At 34.4% G+C, this 18,327-nt stretch overlaps 2 protein-coding genes across 4 annotated transcripts; both read left to right on the top strand.

Annotated features, from left to right (window-relative positions):
- The first annotated feature begins 684 nt into the window (after nt 1-684).
- LOC110785399 (stearoyl-[acyl-carrier-protein] 9-desaturase, chloroplastic-like) lies at nt 685-6,333 on the top strand. The gene is made up of 3 exons (NM_001426362.1): nt 685-998; nt 4,214-4,718; nt 5,331-6,333. Exons 1-3 carry the CDS (start codon nt 865-867, stop codon nt 5,889-5,891), a joined length of 1,200 nt encoding a protein of 399 aa, NP_001413291.1. The 5' UTR covers nt 685-864; the 3' UTR covers nt 5,892-6,333.
- Nucleotides 6,334-9,937: 3,604 nt separating this feature from the next.
- On the top strand, nt 9,938-16,332 carry LOC110785401 (stearoyl-[acyl-carrier-protein] 9-desaturase, chloroplastic-like). 3 transcript variants are annotated; one of them, XM_021989831.2, is made up of 4 exons: nt 9,938-10,145; nt 12,361-12,477; nt 13,766-14,270; nt 15,652-16,332. In XM_021989831.2, the coding sequence occupies exons 2-4, from the start codon at nt 12,380-12,382 to the stop codon at nt 16,204-16,206; spliced, it is 1,158 nt and encodes a 385-aa protein (XP_021845523.2). In that variant the 5' UTR covers nt 9,938-10,145; nt 12,361-12,379; the 3' UTR covers nt 16,207-16,332. The 3 variants fall into 3 exon arrangements, with proteins under 3 accessions (XP_021845523.2, XP_056695425.1, XP_056695426.1); XM_056839447.1 differs by lacking the exon at nt 12,361-12,477 and having other exon boundaries at nt 9,940-10,145; XM_056839448.1 differs by lacking the exon at nt 9,938-10,145 and having other exon boundaries at nt 12,361-12,482.
- Nucleotides 16,333-18,327: the final 1,995 nt, after the last annotated feature.

The following is an 18,327-nucleotide window of genomic DNA, read 5'->3' as shown; positions in this document are numbered from 1 at the left end:
GGGAGGTAGTATAAATTTACCAACATCAATTTTTCTTTTAAGAATATGCAAACTTTTCGTACCCTAATTCCATATTTTTTTAAGGAAAGAACGGGACGGGGAAGCTTTATCTATTATCTATACTATATATTAAAAGGCGTTTCTATAAACGTTTACATGCCACGTGGCGCTCTCCCTCAATCCATAAATCAACATTGTTGTCAATCCACTTTCATTTAAAAAATGAGATAAATGGTTTGTATAAGATTCGAACCCGCAACCTTCACTTTCAACACTAAAGTGTTATCCAATTGAGCTATGACTTTTTATATGTTATCTTTGCAAAATCAATATAAATGTTAATACAGAAAAATTAAGGCGTTTCTATAAACGTTTACATGCCACGTGGCGCTCTCCCTCAATCCATAAATCAACATTGTTGTCAATCCACTTTCATTTAAAAAATGAGATAAATGGTTTGTATAAGATTCGAAATCACAACCTTCACTTTTAACACTAAAGTGTTATCCATTTGAGCTATGACTTTTTATATGTTATCTTTGCAAAATCAATATAAATGTTAATACATAAAAATTAACTTGTGAAAAAATTCTTACATAATTTCATTAAATATAATAAATTAATTGTTGTTAACATAATACCTCGGGGCATCGCCCGGGCCAAAATACTACGGAGTAGTTAAATAATCAAATCGAGTTAATTGCGTAGAAGTGTAGAACTATTTAGAGAAACATTTGTAGCTCACTCCTCAACTTACTTTTCTTAATAGAGTAAATTTCCCAGCTTCTCTCTCTACAACTTCCATTCTGTGGCTGTGAGCACGAGAAAAGCAAACCCAACAGCATTCGCAACAAGAATCCAACAATGGCTCTGAATCTCAACCCCGTTTCCACACCATTTCAGTGTCGTCGATTGCCGTCTTTCTCACCTCGTCAAACGCCTTCTCGCAGATCTCCCAAATTCTTCATGGCTTCCACTCTCAGCAGCTCTTCTCCTAAGTCAGTTTACTTCACTTACTTTCATTGATTTAACTCCGCATTTTCTTGTTTATTTGTCGATAAATTGATAGTATGATTCTTGGTTTGTGATTCTTTTTTCATGATTCCGCAGTAATTTTAATTGGCTACTCTGATTTTCTTTGTTATGGCTTTTTACTTGCATTTTTCTTGTTGTTTTCGATTTTTCATTGATTTTCCTCTGCATTTTCTTGTTCCTTTGTCGATAAAACAACTGTTTGAGCCTGGGTTTTCGGAATATTTGATGATTTTGCAATAATTTTAATTGGGGTACTCTTCTTGTTATGGCGTTTTCTTGATATGGTATCTGTCTTTTCCCCCATTTTTGTGGGTTTTTTCTTTCATTTGACCTAATTTGATGCTGGTGATTTTATTGATTGTTCAATTATAATATGATTTTGTGAAGTGGCATCTCTGAAATCCATCGTTTTCGTTCCATGTCACCTGGTGTTTGTTTATTTTACGATTTTCTCAAGTGGGTATCTCTGAGTTTCACTGATTTTTTTTGGATTCTAATGTTTTAATTTATTGCTTTTTTTTTTTGTATTCATGATTTATTTACTTATTCACAAAGTTTTTGAATGATTATTTATTATGATTATGGTTTGGATGGACTAGTTTAATATATTATACTTTACAATAGGTAAGTGGTTGGAGTGGGCTCTGAATTTTCTTCCACAGTACGGAGTATTGGGAAACAGAATATGATGTGTTTTTTTGTGTGGTCAATTTCTGGTAGTTGGGGCTGGAAAAAAGGTTGGAAGTTCTCATTATTTCATCTTTAGTTTTTGCATTCATTGTTTGCTTTAAAAATTTGTTAGCTTTGGTTTGATTTTACCACCAAATGTGTTGTAGTGGTTGATGCATTTTTCCTCTGGTCTATGTTTAAGACTTAGAGAGTAAGGATGTTATGCTTGCGAGTTGTGACAGGAAGGTGTGTTTATTTATATCCTCTGGTCAATCCGAAAAGCTTCTAAGTAATGAGAAATGGGCGTTTAGAATCGTACATCAAGTATAGAGTGATATTTGTTTGTCATATAGTTCTGTGCCCCGGGCTTTTAAATATGATGAGTTTAGCTCTATGATGATGTTTGTGAATATGGTCAGTGAAAGCATGCCCGCTCATTGAAGCTGAGTGTTGTAGTACTAAATACTTTTGAGGATTATAGACAATGATAAAATAAAGAAGCATTCACATGAATCACATGTCTCTGTCTTCAGAAACTTAATCAACACTCTCTACTTGGATCAGAACAAAACATTTCCTTATACTGATCCTTGCTGAAAGTGATAGGAGAATCTCACATAACATCTAATTTCAGTGGGGCATTTCGAGATGGACATACATAAGTGTTTTATATTAGTCAACGGCTCAACATGCCCTGATACCTTTTATGTGACAATGTGAGGCTAAATTTTCGGTATTGATTGAGCTTTTCCTACACCCCTTCTTGAAAGGCCATATAGCTTTTGGAGTTGGAATTTAGATTTAGCAGGCTCATGGATTATGTGATTATATAGGGATCTCTCTATGTCTTTTATTGTTGTGTGCCTTTCAGGCAGGACTCAGGAGTATGGAAAATAAGTGAAGGAAAAAAAAAAAAATTGCAAGACTGAAAATATTTATTGAATTAAAACCGCAGGATGCGGGATACTGGATATTATGGCATACACTGTTGGAAACAATTGTTGAAATTGTTGAAAGTAACTCATAAATCCCTCACAAAAAGAATTGAGAGACTGTTTGTGTACAGAACAAAGAGTAGCTGAAACTGATGAATAAGTACGATTTTGAGGTTTTTAGTCTTGAAATATGTTAGTCCAAAAAAATAGCACAACGTAATTGGAGTCAACTTCCCGCTTTAAGAATAGAGGCACATTTGAATTTTTTATGCCATTGTGCTCATCTATTCAGACGAGAAAGTGATCCATACAGTCAGTTATGTACTTTGTATGTTTAAATTGGGAAGTATTGAATTATTGATGTGGACTATGAAAATTTTGCGAGGGAAAAGACAAAAAAAGAAATAGGTTGTAAAACTATACTGAAATTATGGTTGAATATTAAGTCTGTTCTGATTCCTTCAGTGTCAATAATTATTAATTAGAATGGAGACACATTTTACTTGTTTTCTATCAAAGTTTCTATATCTTAACTCTTAAGGAAGGTGGATATGATCTTTGTTGAAGCATGAAAGTGTACTGCAGTGCACTATAGGCAGTTTTAACCATTTAATGGGTAGTTGCTTCAATTAAAGTCCATGAAACTAAAATTTTATTGGGTTTTTCTTCCTTGGAACGTACGTACATAACCACTGGTTCACACTAGTGTAAAATCTGTTGATTGATGTTCAGCACTCATAAATACCGTGTTAGAAAATTGAACAATGCTTGTTAAGTGTGTAGATCGTAGATGAGTTTCAAGTAGGAAGGACCTCTTGGGGGATTATTACTTTTCCTTATCTTTCTTGGGGAAAATCTGCATATCTGGCCCACAAAAAAGTTGATTGTTGATCAGTTCCGGTAAGTCTCCTTCTGCTTGTCCCAATAAAAGAAAAAGGAGAATGAGGTACAGTCGTTTCAGATCTTGGAACATATGAAGGTGAACAGAAATCGCAGAATCAAATAAAGTCCACTAGCATCAGAAATTGCATGAAAGCATTGTTGAACAGTCATTCTGCTATGATTTGCATGTCCTATGAATAGTTGGACTTTAGGGAGATACTAAATTACGGTCCTTGCAGTGAACTAAGGTCCAAATTTCTGTATCTTCTTAACCTAGTTGCTGTGAGGATCTTGTTGTGTTTCTACTGTCTTTTCAGTTGTGACTGTTTGGTCAGTAAGCAAACTGAGAAATTCATCTGTACTGAGAAATCTTAGCGATTATGATCATATACCATAGTGATAGACATTCTGTGAGAAATCTTGCTGTGAGGATCTTGTTTTCGTCTAATAAAGCCTTTTCATTTAGTTGGGCTTGCTGCTGGTAATTGTAGTACAGAAAAACTAAACATAGTGACAGACTGACAGACATTCTTTAAAGCTGTGTGCAAATCTCCTTCAACTAATTTTGAAAGGCATTCTAGCATGTCAAATCTGACACAAAGTATAATTTTCTGTCTTCTCATTTATAACCAATTGCAATTATGATGTTATAGTCGGTATTCCTTCTAATGAGTTCTTTTTCCTCATTGCAGGGAAGCGGAAAGCCTGAAGAAGCCTTTTAGCCCTCCACGTGAGGTGCATGTGCAAGTAACACATTCCATGCCACAAGAAAAGATAGAGATATTCAAGTCCCTGGAAGGTTGGGCGGAAGAGAATCTCCTGGTCCATTTGAAACCTGTTGAGAAATGTTGGCAGCCTCAAGATTATCTTCCCGATCCAGCTTCAGAGGATTTTCGTGATCAGGTCAAGGAGATTCAAGAGAGGGCCAAGGAGATTCCAGATGATCTGTATGTGGTTTTGGTAGGGGATATGATCACTGAAGAAGCTCTTCCAACCTACCAAACTATGCTTAATACCTTAGATGGAGCCAAGGATGAAACTGGTGCCAGTCCTACTTCATGGGCTGTGTGGACAAGAGCATGGACGGCTGAAGAAAATAGGCATGGTGATCTTTTGAACAAATACCTCTATCTTTCTGGCCGTGTGGACATGAGATCAATCGAGAAAACAATCCAATATTTGATTGGGTCAGGAATGGTGAGTTTGTGTTCCTTTTTTTTCCCTTTTTGCTAGCATCAAGAGTAGAGACTATGGGGAATCATCTAATTACTGTTACTTTTTCAAAAACATATTACAACGGTGTTCTTGACTTGCTTCTCAGTTAGTTTGGATAACCATTAGTAAGCTGTGAAAAGGTTAGGGTTAGTATAGAGAAGTCATTGTGGACTTGTGGTGTTACTATTAATTTTTTGTTTCTGGTATTCCGTCCCAAAATAACATCATGTTCACCATTTAGGGATGTCCCTAAAGATCTTCTCCTCGTACTTCAAAAATTCCCTGTCCCATGTGTGTTCTGTGCTCTACACAGGGACCTCTATCTTTGGGAAATGGATGTTTTATTTCTTGGATAATACGACAATCTATGTTATGCTCAAGTGAAACCCAAGTGTTGTATAGCTTCAGGTTTCTGCTGGGGTTAAGGAATACAATAATACACTAGTCCATCCACACTGACTCTCAGACATACACAACCAGAAAGATGTGTTTATCTTAGCTTGTCATCTTTGTTAATTTGGGGGTGTGAAGCTATGAATTCCAGATCTTTCATTGTTGTTCATGTTAGCTTATATTATAATATGATGTCTGCAGGATCCTAGGACTGAAAACAATCCTTATCTTGGTTTTGTGTACACATCGTTTCAAGAAAGGGCGACCTTTGTTTCCCATGGAAACAGTGCAAGGCTTGCCAAAGAGCATGGGGATCTGAAGATGGCACAGATATGTGGCATAATTGCTTCAGATGAGAAGCGGCATGAAACTGCTTACACTAAAATAGTGGAGAAACTCTTTGAAATAGACCCTGATGCTACGGTTCTTGCTTTTGCTGACATGATGAAGAAGAAGATCTCTATGCCAGCACACCTAATGTACGATGGTCGTGATGACAATTTGTTTGATCATTTTTCTGCTGTTGCTCAACGGCTTGGAGTCTACACCGCAAAGGATTACGCTGACATATTGGAATTTTTGGTGGGCCGTTGGGAGGTTGAGAAGCTTACAGGGCTGTCATCAGAGGGACAAAAAGCTCAGGACTATGTATGCAGTTTACCCCCAAGAATCAGAAGGCTCGAAGAGAGGGCTCGTGAGAGAGCCAAGCAAGCACCTTCTATGCCTTTCAGTTGGATCTTTGATAGACAAGTAAAGCTTTGAGTTCTTACTGTCTCAACTTATCGATTCAAGATTCAAGATTCAAGATTCAAGATTCAAGATTAGCACTCCCCTTATAAACAGAAGAGTGGGTTATTAGAGGTACATTTTCTTTCATGCTGATCCGGTAGGGTGTGCCTCGAAAGTGAAAATTGTTTTGAGGGTAACTGGCTGCTTGTAGATACGTTTCTTTCTTTCTTTCTTTACCTTGAAATCCTTCATATGATTGGGGGTTATTAGACGTCTGTTTTCAACTTCAAATGGAATTATAGGTCTTATTGTATTTGTTCTCTAGTCTTTTGTTTCTTAATAAGTCTAATATACCCAATTTTGAATGTGATTGTTCTATACTTGTGTTGTTAGTGACTGTTATTGTGTACTTGAAACATACTCCATAATATAAACTTATACCATAATCTAAATGTGATGATTCCATTGTGCTTAATTGAAGCATTTTGTAATGCTATGATTTTTATTTAGGCGCAGAAATATTATCACGACAGTTGTGATTAATGTGTCAAGTATATTACCAGAGAGAGCCAGGACCAGTAATAACTCCGAGAGACGGAGAGAGTGGGTCAACTTGGCTTTGCAGGAAATCCACCTGATTTGATTGGTGAGTTGATTTTGTTGGTGTTATGCATAAGATTAACTTCATACCAAATAGTTATACTTTTTAATTAAATTGTTACACTTTCTAATCAAATAGTTACTTAATGTGATCAAATAGTTATATCATGTTACTACTAAATATACTATCTATTCAATTAATTATACTTTCTAATCAAATAATTACAGTTTCCGGTCATAAGAGATGTAGTCATGGAATTTCTAACTTAATTAGCTTGATAAACACGTCATAAATATTGCGAGTATTGGTTAAAGTTTATCTTTTAACGAGAAAGTTTTAATCTATACTAGGTATACCATTGAAATGGTATACTAATATTTTGCATTTTTATTTAGTATCAAACCACATATTTTGGTATAAGAAAAGTAGTTGTATTTTCTCATGTGATACCAAACAACATAGTTTGGTAACGTGATTCATTTTTGTTTGGTTCTAAACAACATGGTTTGGTACTAACAAGTCAAAGATAAATGTTATTTTTCGTGGGCCAGACTCAATTTATTACATGAACTTACCATTTAACCCTTAATATACCAACTGGAATTACTATTTTGCCCTTAGTATACCATTTTAATGGTATGTATAGATTTAGAAAACCTCATCTTTTAGCTATTTCCATATTTATTTTTCAGCACCTTTATGGGTCCTCCCTAGTACCCTAAGTCCATAACCCTTCAAAGTACTACCTCCGCGGAAATTTTATACACCCCAAACGACGTCGTGTGATGGGGTACAACCAGCGCTAGCCGTACCCTTCCCCAAAACGACAATGTTTTTGCATTTTTTCATTCCCTTCCTAACTTACTTCCTTTTTTCTGTTACTCCTTCAAGTGCGTTTTTAACCCAATTTAAAGAGCGAACACAAAATTACTCGGGTGTAACCCAATTATACGAGAAGAACGAAATCAAATTACATGATTCAACTGCAAACAAATACCTAAAAACCCTAGAAATTCAGATTACAAAAACCTAAATAACAAAAGTTGGAAACAGAAAAAAAAAAAAAAGAAAAAAAAGAAACGGAAGATTATTTTACCTTTCACAAGGCCGACAAGGAAGAAGATGATAAATTATTGACATGCCGAACAAGATCTACAAGTTTAGAGAATGACATTTACAAAATTTGGAGAGGCGAGACAGAGAAATACAAGTCCATGAGAAGACAAATGAGGAAGCTACGTTGAAAGAGGCCTACAATTTCAATGAGAGTAGAGTTGATCTGAGATTGTTTAGCAGGAGATGAGAGCGATGGGTGAGAGCTATGAGGTGGTTTTTCTTTTCCAGAAAAATGAGAAGTTGCAGGCAACATGTAGCTAATTTGCCAACATCACGTGGATTGCACGTGTATTCTCGACGCCTAAGGTTGTCTAGATTGTGTTGGACGATAAAAAACGTCGTGAGTAAGCGGAAATTAATTTATTCCCCCAACGCTCATGCTCAAGCGCCGAGCTTCCGACGTCCATAAACCAAGGCTTTTGTAGTAGTGGATATCGCATTTAAATACCGCAATTTCAATATCGCAACTTTATTCTTGCCATTTCAATTCCGCACTCTTTACTCACCTTATTTTAAGGTGATGTGGTTTTGTACACATTTTCAATAATTCCTTTACTTATTGCGGTAACGTTCTACTTGTTTATTGCTTTCATCACCTCACATGCTAAATCCAACAAAATACAAAAGTTACATCACGCTTAACAAAGATAATTCTTGGACAAACCGATCTTAGGTTCCTTTAATTAACTTTAAAGCAAACTGATCACACACAAATAGCAATTCTATGTCCTAAATGCATGTCCAAACCAACATAGTGTCATGACTAGGGTATCCGAAAATGCTTCATGTCATGTATTTGAATACAATTTTAAAAGCTCGCAAAATAAGCACCTCGTTCCCTTGCCCGGATCTCACCCATCCATTTCTAAGATTCAATGCCTTATCCACAAAGATTCAACTTTGGTCTTTCCAAACTGGACCCTTAAAAATTGTTTGGTGGCGACTCCTTCGAAATTCAAAATCCTACAAAATCCGTAGGGGAATTCAAAATCGAAATACTACACTCGCCGGAAAAAAAAAAAAAAACCCTACATAGTTTGTCTGTTCTTCCCCGGTTTAAAGTTTTCCTTTGGAAGCTTCTACACAACACATTGCCTCTTGTTTCTGATCTTCATCTCCGGGGCATGCTTGTAGATCCTGCATGTTTTCTATGCCCAACATCTTTTCCAGGATTATCTTTTGTTGCTTTGTCTCTGGTCGTCTGGCCCTCTTCGGGCATTCTGTCCCCCAGATTCTTCGTCTTCTTTTGTTTCCCAGTGTCTTTGGTTTATGTCCAATCCCTTCTTGATCTGTTCATTTTTAATCTAACTGGATCCTCTGTAACAATATTATAAAAACTCAAAACGTTGCGAGTATTCTGAAATGGAGGAAGTAACCAAAAGGGACAAATAAAATCTAATTTTTCACTTAAAAAAATATATAAATATTGTAGCTCCGACGAAATCTCGGATTTCTAACGGAAGCTCAGGTGTCCGACGTTATTAATGATATGTTTGCGCAATTGCAACCATATTGTTTTGACTATTAGTCAAAAGTTGTGATGTTGGGTGCATTCAAGAGTCTAAGCCATAGGGGTTGTTAAAACCAATTTCGCATTTATAATAAAAACAAGTACGTGCGCTAACTGTGGCCGTTCTCTCTCTCTTCCTCTCCCTCTCTCAAACCCTAGCCTCCATTAGTGAATTTTGAAGGGGCTTCCATCGATTTTATCGGTGGAAAGCCCCGATCTTTTTATTTTATTGTTCTTTTTCTAATTTTGTTTGAGTTTTAGGGTTTTAATAATACTTCCTCCTTGTGCGAGGAATTGTTCTCCCTCGAAAGACAGGGTTTTTCTTCTCCTTTTAGGGAGAATTTTCTTAGGTTAGAGGATCCTAAATTTTTGGTGTACGCGGGAGAATGTTATTTAATTTCGCTGGAGAAATTGATTCAGCAATGAAGATTTGTGCGGTGTCGCAGTAGATGTCTGTTCTACATCTACAATCAATTGAATCTGATTTAATTCAATATCAAAATTACAACAGATCAAAAGACCCCCTCGTTGAAGGTTGTATCAAACAACGATGTGTTAGAGGGTATACAAGATGTCCGATGCGCGATGATCGTAGTTTTGCAGAAAACGAGTTTTATTTGATTCGATTTGTTATGTATTTGATAGATTCAGATTTCTTTTGTAGATGTCGTATGACTTTTTATTAATGAATTAATTTTATTTTTAAAAAAAAGGTACGTGTACTAACTACTATATCAATGTACCATCAATGTTTCGTCCAACCAAACCCACAGTGTTTAAACAATGGTCAATTTTGTAATCTAGCTTGCTCGATCTTTTCATCTGTTGAATGGTCGTTTTCTTTTGCATTAAGCTATAGTACTTCACTACTGTAGTAAAAATAAACACTGCAAATCTTGATTTTAGTTTAAAGGCGCACTACTTTCTCTCCCCATCACAATTTCACAGTTATATATCCAATTATTTTAAATCTACATACAAACTCTCATCTACTGAGTACTGAGTAGAAGAAGATGCATCACTTCCTTTCGTAGTCCAAATCCCGTCCACCATTATTAAGGTGATCCATCTTCATATCTATACGTACTGATTATTTTTTTTTAATTATTTTTACGTACCGAGTATATTATACGTATATGGTATTAACATACATAGTGTTATACTACCTCCGTTCCTAAATGATCTTTACGGTTATTATTTGCACGGTAATTAAAGAATTTTGGTGAACATGTGATGGTGGGGTAACAAATGGAAAATAAGTGGCTATAAATTGTCCAACAATGTGAGTGGGTGGAAACTAATATTAAAGTATTGTGAGTGGGTAAGTTATGGTGGGCCAAATAAGAGTAAAAATGGAATAAAGTAGGAGTGTAAAGAACTTTCAGGAACGGACTAAAACGAAAAGCGTAAATAACTTTTAGGAACGGAGGTAGTACATGCTTAAATCGTTCTCAGCCTGTCCGTCTTCATATACATGTTGAATAAATATTTTAGATTTTGTAGTTTATCTTTTTTTTTTTTTTTTAATATTTGCGTAAGCTCGATTTAAAAAAAAAAAAAAAAAACATAAGCTCGAGCTAGTTGAGCTTAAACATGCATTTTGGCCTTTAATTGAGGTGTTACGCGTGTAATTATTAATTTATGAATTTTTTTTTTTTGCAAAGTTAATTACTCCGTTTAGTTTTTCTTTTTTTTTTTTTAATTTTTTTTTACAAATTTCAACCCACATATCTGAAAAATCATGGAAGATGCAAGCAGAGGCAGTGAACTCATGGATGAAATACAACTATACAAGTACTTCATGCAGCGGGGAGCCATGATTTTTAAATCGGGGTGTTGGGATGTCGATAGTTTTAAACAATGCGTTGACATGGTAGTAAAACAATTATTTAGCCCATATTAATTTACTTTTTCTAATAAATATAAGGTATTAATGTTTTTTTACACAAAATGGGATGGTCGATTGGTCGGTGGCCCACCCTTGACACCCCTGTTTCTGCCACTAACATCATATAATGTTATTAGAAATTTTTATTTACGAGTGGTGTACAATAGATATTATATATCGTAATAAAAGTTAACTAAAAATACTTAAAAGTTACACTTATATATGTAGAAGTTATCATTTTTTTTAGTGATAACATTTTACATTTTACGGAGTAATAAAAAAATATTTATCATAATCACTAATAATGTATAAAATTAATTATTTAACCCTTTAAAATATTTCTCTATCAACTTATTTTTATCATATAAAAGTTAACCGAAACATATTTAAAAGTTACAAATAAGTAGATAAAAGTTATGTAGTAGTACAAAACATTGGATAAAGTTATCATGGTGTACAATAAATTTATTATACATTTTGGAGATGGGCATATAATTCGCTTCATAAGATTCTACTCCCTCCGTCCCGGAATACTCGACCCGGTTTGACCGGCACAGAGTTTAAGGGACTTGAATTGACTTATTTAATTTAATAGGTAGTAGTTGATAGTGGGTATTATTTTAATGTAGTTAGTGGGAGGTGGGTTAAGAGGTGGGGTTGGGGGAGAGTAGAGGTTGAATTTTTAATTATTTTTTGTATGGAGTAGGGGTAAGTGGGTTAATAGGGGTGGAGTGAGAAATAATATAATATTGTTAGAATATTTCCATTTTTAGAAACAAGTCAAGTATTAAGGGACGACCCGATAAGGAAAACAGGTCAAGTATTCCGGGACGGAGGGAGTACTTTGTATAGTTGTTTTTCTACATGGCACAGGGTACCCAGTTCAGAAATGGTTATACCGTTTGCATACCCATCGGGTAAGGGTTCCCAAATCTCAAGAACTAGACCCGGCCCGCTGGTTAAGAACCGGGCCAAAATTTTGGATCCATACGATTTTGGAATTGGGGGGTCCTTAACTAGTGGCGGAGCCACGTGGGTGCAAAGGGTGGTCAGATAAAAAAAAAGTTAAATTTTTTTATTAAAAATATTACTAATTTTAGTAATTGATTGTAATTTGTAGTTACTGACAGTATATTGATTGATGATGATTGTATAGTTTTAGTCGTTGTCCGTATATTCTACGATTGAGTATTAATATGCAATGTTGTTTATTTGTAAGTGGTTGACTGTATATTTATAGGTGTTGCTAATGTATTAAAGATGTTTATTGTAGAATGCTAGTCGTTGACAATATATTACAGAGTTGTTGATGTATTACGAAAATCTAACATGTTCCTTATTACTCCGTGGTATAATTGCATAATTTAACTCCCTGCTTGTCTACAAGGAGGAGCAATTAAACAACAATGGCTCTAAGTTTTCTGTCTCTCCCACCAATGAGCACTCTCAGTTTCAGAGCTCCAAAATTCTGCATGGCTTATTCTCTCAACTTCTCCTCTCCTAAGTAAGGTTTCTCTCTGCCGTTATACTAAACATCAATTTTGGAAAATGATTTTGCCACACTAAAATTTGGTTGACGCACAATGCACGTCCTTAAGAGAATACAATTTATTTCAGTGTTGTACTCACAAGGGCGTGTACACAAATTTGTAAGACATTGACTTTCGTGTCATCAATTTTATCATTGTATGTTTGTTTTTATATGTAAACATTGGTGGTTGATCTTGAGCATAGTTGACAATATATCTAACATGACTAATAGAAGGGGTACACAATACATTTAGAAGGAAAATGTTAGAGAAGTTCAGTTTCGAAATGATTGGCATCGGTGTTTAGCTTGATTTTGTAATATAGATGCACAAGTATCAATATAATCCGGAGGTCGGAGGTTTAAGCTTTAATATTAAAGGGTTTACTTATAATCATGTGTTTATGCTACATCACAACTTAGGGGCATTTTGTTTACCTTAACAAATAAGTTTTAATAAGTTCAGATAAGTTTCAATAAGTTCCAATAATATTATTATTTATATTATTTATTATTATTAATATTATTAGTTTTCTTATTTATTTTATTATTTATTTTATTTTATTATTATTATTATTATTACTTAAATATTTTATTTTATTATTTATACTTATTTATTATTATTATTATTAATTATTAATTATTATTAATTGTTTATTATTTATTATTTATTATGTATTTACTATTTATTTACCATTTATTATTATTATTATTATTATTATTATTATTATTATTATTATTATTATTATTATTATTATTGATAATAAGTTCAGATCAATCCAACACAAATAAGTTGAATAGAACGCACCCTTAGTAACTTACTACATTAGTACATCCGTTTCATAAAGATCTTTACACTTTTCGTATTGGTTCTTTTTAAAATGTTCATTACAGTTTGCTTTATTCTACTTTTCGACACGAAAATTTACTATCTTATCTTTCTTACCCTCACAATATTTATAATTTTTCACTCACTTTCTCTTACTTTATTCATTTTTTTCTTACACCAATCACCTTTTTACACATTTCTCTTACTTTATCCAATTTTTATTATATTCAACCAATTTTCTAATTTTGTCTTAATTTTTATGCAAATAGACAAATAGTAACTGTAAAAATCTTTATAAAACAGAGGTAATACAAGTTAGAAAGAATGTGAGTCATTGATAGCTTAAGAAAGTCACAACTCACAAGGCCGATTGATATGATCAAGAGACAGATATTTAAATAATCAAATTTATGACATATAGTTTCCATATTGTAGAGAAGCGAAAAACCTGAAAAAGGCTTTAAGTCCTCCACATGAGATGCATGCGCAAGTAAAACATTCAATGGCACAAGAAAAGATAGAGATTTTCAAATCCTTGGAAAATTGGGCACAAGAAAATCTCCTAATCCATTTGAAGCCTATTGAAAAAAGTTGGCAACCTCAAGACTTTCTTCCTGATCCAACTTCAGAAGGTTTCTATGACCAAATAAAAGAGATTCAGGAAAGATCCAAGGAGATTCCAGATGAACACTATATTGTTTTGGTAGGACATATGATAACTGAAGAAGTTCTTCCAACTTACCAAACTATGCTTAATACTATGGATGGAGTGAGAGATGAAACAGGCGCAAGTCTGACTCCATGGGCAACTTGGACAAGAGCTTGGACTGCTGAAGAAAACAGACATGGTGATCTTCTTAACAAGTACTTGTATCTTTCTGGTCGTGTTGATATGAGAGCCATCGAGAAGACGATCCAGTATTTGATTGGCTCAGGCATGGTAAGATATTTCATCTCCGGAGATTATAATATTATTATAACTTGTTTACTGTTGTTTTCCTATAGTACCCTTAATAAGTGTAACTCCATGGTAGTATTTTATTAGATTAGATCCCGTGCATGTACGGATTTTGATCATTTTTTTTTCACAAAATATTTAAATGAATATCTCCAAACTACTGCATAGTTATAAGATTTTTAACATACTCGTTTAAATTTATTCATCTAATATGCATATTTAAAATGCTAATGTGGTAATTTGACTAAAATATTGAGTGATATATTTTCCATTATTAATATAGTGATTTGACTGAAATATTACCAATTTAGAATAATTATTATTATGTTGTACTCCATCTGTTCCATAATGTTCCTCATGTTTACTATTCATATGGTCAAACTTTTTAAGTTTAAAAACTTTGACCATAATTAATAGTATGATTAAGAGTATAAATGTTAACTTGTGGGATATCATTAGATTCGTTTCAATATAAATTTTCTAAATATCAATTTTTTTATAATGTTTACTAATACATAATTAAAATTCTTAACGGTCAAAGTAGTGCATTGGAGACCGCGCATAATGGAAAGGTGAGGAACATTATGGAACGGAGGGAGTATCTATTATTGCCATAATCTATAAACTAAATTTTGTTTCCATACATAAATAGTTTATAAAAAAAAGGTAGAGAATAAAAATAAAATAAAACAGATACATTTTTTTTAGGAAAGTGTTTTTTGACGGGAAAAAGTCGCACCAGGAATTGACACGTGTCATTCCTGGTGTCTCTTTTAGTATATAGTAATAGATGCTCGTACATAGTTTCGTAAGAATAATACTACTTGCACTTAATATAGTTATAGTTTGTTTGGTTGACATGAGAATTTAATTCCTATAAAAGTTGTAAATGAAGGGATTAAATTTTTAGGAATTTACTTGCACTTAAACAACTATGTTTTGTTTGATCCAAATTGTTTTGTATTTGTTAGTTTTGATTTCTATTGTAGATGTCGTATGAATATTTTATCAATGAACTAATTTTTACCTTCAAAAAAAAAAAAAACAACAACTATGTTTTGTAGGAATTCCTACTTCCCATTAATTCCAAATTCCTCTATTTTTACTTTTTTTTTATGTCAACCAACAACTATATACGTATCCAATCTATAAACTCCCATGAATTTTCACTTCCCCTATATTTAAATTTAGATGTCAATCAAATAACCCATTAGTTATATGAAATTGAATACTTAATTAGCACCACAAGACTTTAAAATCTAAAAAAAACTTTTTGGAGTCGCCTCTTAACCACCAGAGAGTTGGGAATGGCTGTTTTCAGATATATAACTGTCACTGTTTGCGGATGTATGTGGTATTGCAGGATCCAAAAGCTGAAAACAATCCATATTTGGGATTCATATACACATCATTTCGAGAAAGAGCAACCTTCATTTCACACGGAAACTCAGCAAGACTTGCCAAAGATCATGGTGATATCAATTTAGCTAAGATATGTGGCCTAATTGCTGCAGATGAGAAACGCCACGAAACCGCTTACTCAAAAATAGTGGAGAAACTGTTTGAAATCGACCCTGATACAACCATCCTTGCTTTTGCTGATATGATGAGGAAGAAGGTCTCTATGCCAGCTCATTTCATGTATGATGGCTGCGATTACAATCTGTTTGATCATTTTGCTGCTCGGCTTGGAGTTTACTCTGCTAGGGATTATGCTGATGTTATGCAGCATTTGGTTGGCTATTGGCAAGTTGAGAAGCTCACAGGCCTTTCATCTGAGGGGCGAAAAGCTCAGGAGTATGTATGTGGTTTACCCCAAAGAATCAGAATTATTGAAGAAAGGGCTCGTGGGAGAGCAAAACAAGCTGCACCATCTATTCCATTTAGTTGGATTTATGATAGACAAGTTAAGATTTGAGTTTAACTATTAATCTAAAAGCTTAATTAATTAACGACGAATTAAAGGAAGACCTATGATATGTATTTACTGTAGAACATATAGATGCATAAAGCGGAATTTCAGGAAACAATTTCCTAACATCTATCACAGGATCTCATGCATAACAATAGTATAGATCAGATTAAGTCGAAAGAATAATCACCTTTGAAGCGTGTTCTCCCGTTCGTATGCAAGCTTCGAAGATCTTAGAGCCCCACTTGTTGCTCCTCTACTCAGTCCACAAGCACGAATTGAATCCCACGTATGCTAGTACGGAAGAGAACGATCACAATCTGTCTCTTGCTTTGCTTGGGATGTACGGCGTTTAGAGAATTAGAATTAGGATTTTTTGTGTTTTCCTTTTTGTCAGATATTGAATGAACGTGATTTCTAAATCCCTGACATTATAACTATTATAATGTGAGAGTTTTAGGTTAACACAAAACCAAAGCCCAACATTCTTTCCCTTAATAGGCCGGTTGCCATCGGGCCTTTTGGGCCCATTCCAATTAGTGCTTATATGTGTGACCTTATAGGATTAAATTATTTTAGTTGTAGGTCCAATCAATATTGTCCTACTAATCACATTTATTCCCTAGCAAGCAAATATGATTACTAAAATAATTAACTTATTATCTTCATAATTAATTCCTATTTGTATTTAGTAATTGCCGGAAATGTCTAAGGACATAATTCCTTCAATCTCCCACTTGTCCGAAGACAAGAAAGCAATGCTAAATTCCTTAAGTCTCTTAATGCCAAAATTTGATAACACACTGTTATTCTCAAATTCTAGTTTCTTGATCGCCGAGTTCGAACTGTTCAAATAAAGATTAACATTTTAATCCCATTCCGCATGGCCATGCAATTTTTCAGTTCTCGCTCATCAAGAGGCCCAGACACCATTCCTATCAAATAGGAGGACTTATTCACTCTTGTATGACCATAACTCCCACTCAATTCTTAGCCCACCTGATCACTGCTTTTATAACCTCCTTTTACGGCGCGACGTTTAACAGAGTCAAGGTTAAACTAATTGTCTCATGGTTATTAAGACATACTCATGTCTAAGGAATCCACTAAATATAGAATTTTGATTCTACTTTTAGAATCTAGTTAGGTCAAGTCTCAATGCATCAAGTACACATCCATATAATCAATTAGACATCCCTATGTCTCCATAGCCCATGGAACTGCACTATCAATTAATTACATGCTAGTCTTCTCATAAATCACTTATGTCCAATTTAGTGATTCAGACTAGGGACTTAATAAGTTGTGATTTCAGTTCACTTTATAGGGTTCCATTATCAAAACGTTTTCGATAATCCTATTTGAAAAACACAAGTTATTTGGACATTTTATTTAATACTAAACCAAACAATTAAATAAGAATGAACTTTTATTGATAAACATTCAAAACATAATAAATGTCTTTACAATTGTAAACATAAAGTAAACAAACTAAAGCCATTCTCCCATATGCCTAAGCCCCATAGACCTAGTATGACTCTCATGCTTAGGTTGAGCAAGCGGTTTAGTCAGAGGATCAGCCACGTTATCCTCAGTATGAACCTTGCTTACTTTCACATCCCCTCTTTCAACGATCTCTCGAATAAGATGGAATCTCCTGAGCACATGTTTGGATTTTTGGTGCGATCTGGGTTCCTTGGACTGGGAAATGGCACCATTGTTGTCACAATACAACTCGATGCCATTTTCAATGCTAGGAACTACACCAAGTTCACTAATGAACTTTTTGATCCAAACAGCTTCTTTTGCTGCATCACTTGCTGCAATATACTCAGCCTCTGTTGTAGAATCTGCGATGGTACTCTGCTTAGAACTCTTCCAGCTCACAGCCCCTCCATTTAGACAAAATATGAAACCAGATTGTGATCGAAAATCATCTTTGTCACTTTGGAAGCTTGCATCGGTGTATCCAGTGGCAACCAACTCATTATCTCCACCATAGACCAAGAAATCATCCTTAGTCCTTCTTAAGTACTTAAGGATATTCTTTGCTGCCATCCAGTGCGCCTCTCCTGGGTTTGACTGGTATCTGCTGCACATACTCAAAGCATATGCAACATCCGGTCG

Source organism: Spinacia oleracea, chromosome 3 (genome assembly GCF_020520425.1).
Source record: "Spinacia oleracea cultivar Varoflay chromosome 3, BTI_SOV_V1, whole genome shotgun sequence".
Classification (NCBI taxonomy): domain Eukaryota; kingdom Viridiplantae; phylum Streptophyta; class Magnoliopsida; order Caryophyllales; family Amaranthaceae; genus Spinacia; species Spinacia oleracea.
The sequence above is the reverse complement of the archived record's forward strand: the minus strand, read 5'-3'. Positions and strand labels throughout refer to the sequence as shown.

What these genes read in the sequence shown, in the direction of transcription:
- LOC110785401 (XM_021989831.2), top strand. Translation starts at nt 12,380, where the DNA reads ATGGCTCTAAGTTTTCTGTCTCTCCCACCAATGAGCACTCTCAGTTTC. An exon ending in CTCAACTTCTCCTCTCCTAA is followed by an intron (nt 12,478 to 13,765) that starts GTAAGGTTTCTC and finishes TCCATATTGTAG; the next exon opens with AGAAGCGAAAAACCTGAAAA. An exon ending in ATTTGATTGGCTCAGGCATG is followed by an intron (nt 14,271 to 15,651) that starts GTAAGATATTTC and finishes GTGGTATTGCAG; the next exon opens with GATCCAAAAGCTGAAAACAA.
- LOC110785399 (NM_001426362.1), top strand. Translation starts at nt 865, where the DNA reads ATGGCTCTGAATCTCAACCCCGTTTCCACACCATTTCAGTGTCGTCGA. An exon ending in CTCAGCAGCTCTTCTCCTAA is followed by an intron (nt 999 to 4,213) that starts GTCAGTTTACTT and finishes TCCTCATTGCAG; the next exon opens with GGAAGCGGAAAGCCTGAAGA. An exon ending in ATTTGATTGGGTCAGGAATG is followed by an intron (nt 4,719 to 5,330) that starts GTGAGTTTGTGT and finishes TGATGTCTGCAG; the next exon opens with GATCCTAGGACTGAAAACAA.